This window comes from Camelina sativa, chromosome 16 (genome assembly GCF_000633955.1).
Source record: "Camelina sativa cultivar DH55 chromosome 16, Cs, whole genome shotgun sequence".
Classification (NCBI taxonomy): domain Eukaryota; kingdom Viridiplantae; phylum Streptophyta; class Magnoliopsida; order Brassicales; family Brassicaceae; genus Camelina; species Camelina sativa.
The window spans coordinates 26,809-29,426 of NC_025700.1; the positions used below are offsets into that span (position 1 = coordinate 26,809).

The window sequence follows — 2,618 nt, forward strand, 5'->3', positions numbered from 1 at the left end:
AACATATCAGATTGTGGCTGAGTTACCTGCTGGCAGCAATTGGAATTTTGATGTTCATTGGTACCCAAAGATACCTGGAGTTATATCAGCATCTTCATTTGATGGGAAAATTGGCATCTACAACATCGAGGTATCTTGGTAGTTTCACCTTCATTTTTTTTTCCTTATGTGAATGTAAACAATGTATGAGGCATAATAATTAATGAGCCTGTGAATATAGCCCTATTGACTGTTTTCCTTCCTACAATTAATTTTGATTTTGGTTGCCCAGTTTGTTGTTCTACTGGAGATCGAAAGCTTTAGGATTTAATTTTATGTACTTTCCATTTGAGTTTTACCTTATTAGAAGAAATACATGTCGAAACTCTTGATCTCCCATTTCCCCACCTAGAGTGAATTAAAAGATATGTATTCAACATTTTTGGTGCAGGGTTGTAGTCGCTATGGTGCTGAAGAGAATAATTTTGGTACTGGTATTTCCATTTACACATTCTGAACATTTTGTGTACTATTAATTACTTTTATCGTTTCTATGTTGGAGGATGAATAGCAAGAGAACCAAATTCTTATAATCCTCTTTCTGCAGCTCCTTTAAGAGCACCAAAATGGTATAAGCGTCCGGTTGGTGCATCTTTTGGATTTGGGGGAAAGCTTGTATCGTGTCATGCTAAGGCTCCTCCTAAGGGTGCTTCGAGCATTCTATCTGAGGTAGGTATATAGAGATAATTATTTATTCTGTTATACCCCTTTCGTCGTCAATTCTAATTTGACTAAATCCCATGGTCAGGTTTTTTTGCACAGCCTGGTAACAGAACAGAGTTTGGTGAGTCGAACTTCTGAATTTGAAGCTGCAATAGAAAATGGAGATAAGACTTCTCTAAGGGGTTTGTGCGAGAAGAAATCTGAAGAGACTGAGTATGTCCATCCTTGTGATTGATAATGTTCATATCCTCCCTTTGGAAACTCATCAAACCACTCAGTTTTGGACTGTTTTGATTCACTGGTTTTGTAGATCCGAAGAGGAGAAAGAGACATGGGGATTGCTGAAAATCATGTTTGAAGAGGAAGAAATTTCAAGGACAAAGTTGATCAGCCATCTTGGCTTTACTTTGCCTATTGAGGAGAAGGATCAGGCAGTAAATGGGCTCTCCTCAGATCTGAATGGCATAAGATTAGAGGATACTGTGGCGCATGCACTGGAGCCTGAGGACAGTAACGAGGCAGCTGCATTTGCTATGGACAATGGAGAAGACTTCTTCAACAACTTTCCTGCTAAACCGGATACACCCGTATCTACATCTGCCAAAGATTTTATGCCCCCTGACACAGATTTTTCTGTCAAAGGAGAAGAAACTCAAGAAGTGCAAGAAGAAGAGGAAGAAAGTTCTGACCCAGTATTTGATAATGCGATCCAGCGTGCTTTGGTTGTTGGAGATTACAAGGAGGCGGTGGATCAGTGTATATCTGCAAATAAGATGGCCGATGCTTTAGTTATTGCTCATGTTGGTGGTACAGCATTGTGGGAGAGTACTCGTGAGAAATATTTGAAGACAAGCAGTGCGCCGTACATGAAGGTAAATGTATATTCCTTTCCAACTTGATATGTAGGTAAGTGCCATCTGCATCCCTGTTTGTGGTCGCAAAATTTATAAAACACTGTATGTTTCAGGTTGTTTCTGCGATGGTGAACAATGATCTCAGGAGCCTTATCTATACAAGGTCACATAAGTTCTGGAAAGAGACTCTTGCTCTCCTCTGTACTGTAAGTTTCTTGAACTGAGTAAAAAATACTTCCAAAAGAAAGGGAATTTACAATCCAGTAATCCATAAAGGAAATGTGATCTGCGTTTACATGTCATACTGAACGAATTGCTATCACTTCAATTCTTTTAACTACGTAATGTGATATGTTATTTCTGTGAACTCGTGAACCAAGATGAACAACTCGTCAGCGTGACATGATGCATTCCACTGCTATGCTATTATGGTCACTATAAAACTTCTATGTAACGAATGCTGATCTTATATTCATTGGCAAACAGTTTGCACAAGGAGAACAATGGACCACGCTGTGTGATGCCCTTGCCTCAAAGTTGATGGCTGCGGGTAACACTTTGGCTGCAGTTCTGTGCTACATTTGCGCTGGCAATGTTGACAAAACAGTAGAAATTTGGTCAAGGAGCCTTGCAAATGAGCGGGATGGAAGATCTTATGCTGAGCTGCTTCAAGTGTGTATCACTTTCTATGTTTTGCGCATAAATTTTGTTGGGCTTCCCTGCTCATATTTTTTTTGCCCTTATCTTATAATAGGATCTTATGGAGAAGACTCTTGTCCTTGCTTTGGCAACTGGCAACAAAAGGTTCAGCGCATCTCTATGTAAACTCTTTGAGAGTTATGCTGAGATACTGGCCAGCCAAGGGCTTCTTACAACGGCAATGAAGTACTTAAAAGTTCTGGATTCTGGTGGCTTGTCACCTGAACTTTCTATATTACGTGATCGTATTTCTATGTCTGCAGAACCTGGTGCGTATGCAGTTGTGTTTTGATTAATGTTTAAAAGAGTTAGGATGATAATTTTAGCTTATCATTTTATATTGCATCTGCAGAGACTAACACT

General features: G+C 39.5%; 1 protein-coding gene across 2 annotated transcripts in view; it reads left to right on the forward strand.

The window, feature by feature from the left end:
• Positions 1-2,618, forward strand: part of LOC104748973 (protein transport protein SEC31 homolog B) — a gene marked incomplete in the record, with an annotated part of 8,474 nt that overhangs the window by 1,322 nt on the left and 4,534 nt on the right. The window contains 8 exon segments of one of the 2 annotated variants that reach the window (XM_019238242.1): positions 11-130; positions 431-473; positions 587-708; positions 788-915; positions 1,013-1,574; positions 1,670-1,762; positions 2,043-2,228; positions 2,311-2,524. In XM_019238242.1, coding sequence (XP_019093787.1) covers positions 11-130; positions 431-473; positions 587-708; positions 788-915; positions 1,013-1,574; positions 1,670-1,762; positions 2,043-2,228; positions 2,311-2,524 — 1,468 coding nt within the window. 2 annotated transcript variants of the gene reach the window in all.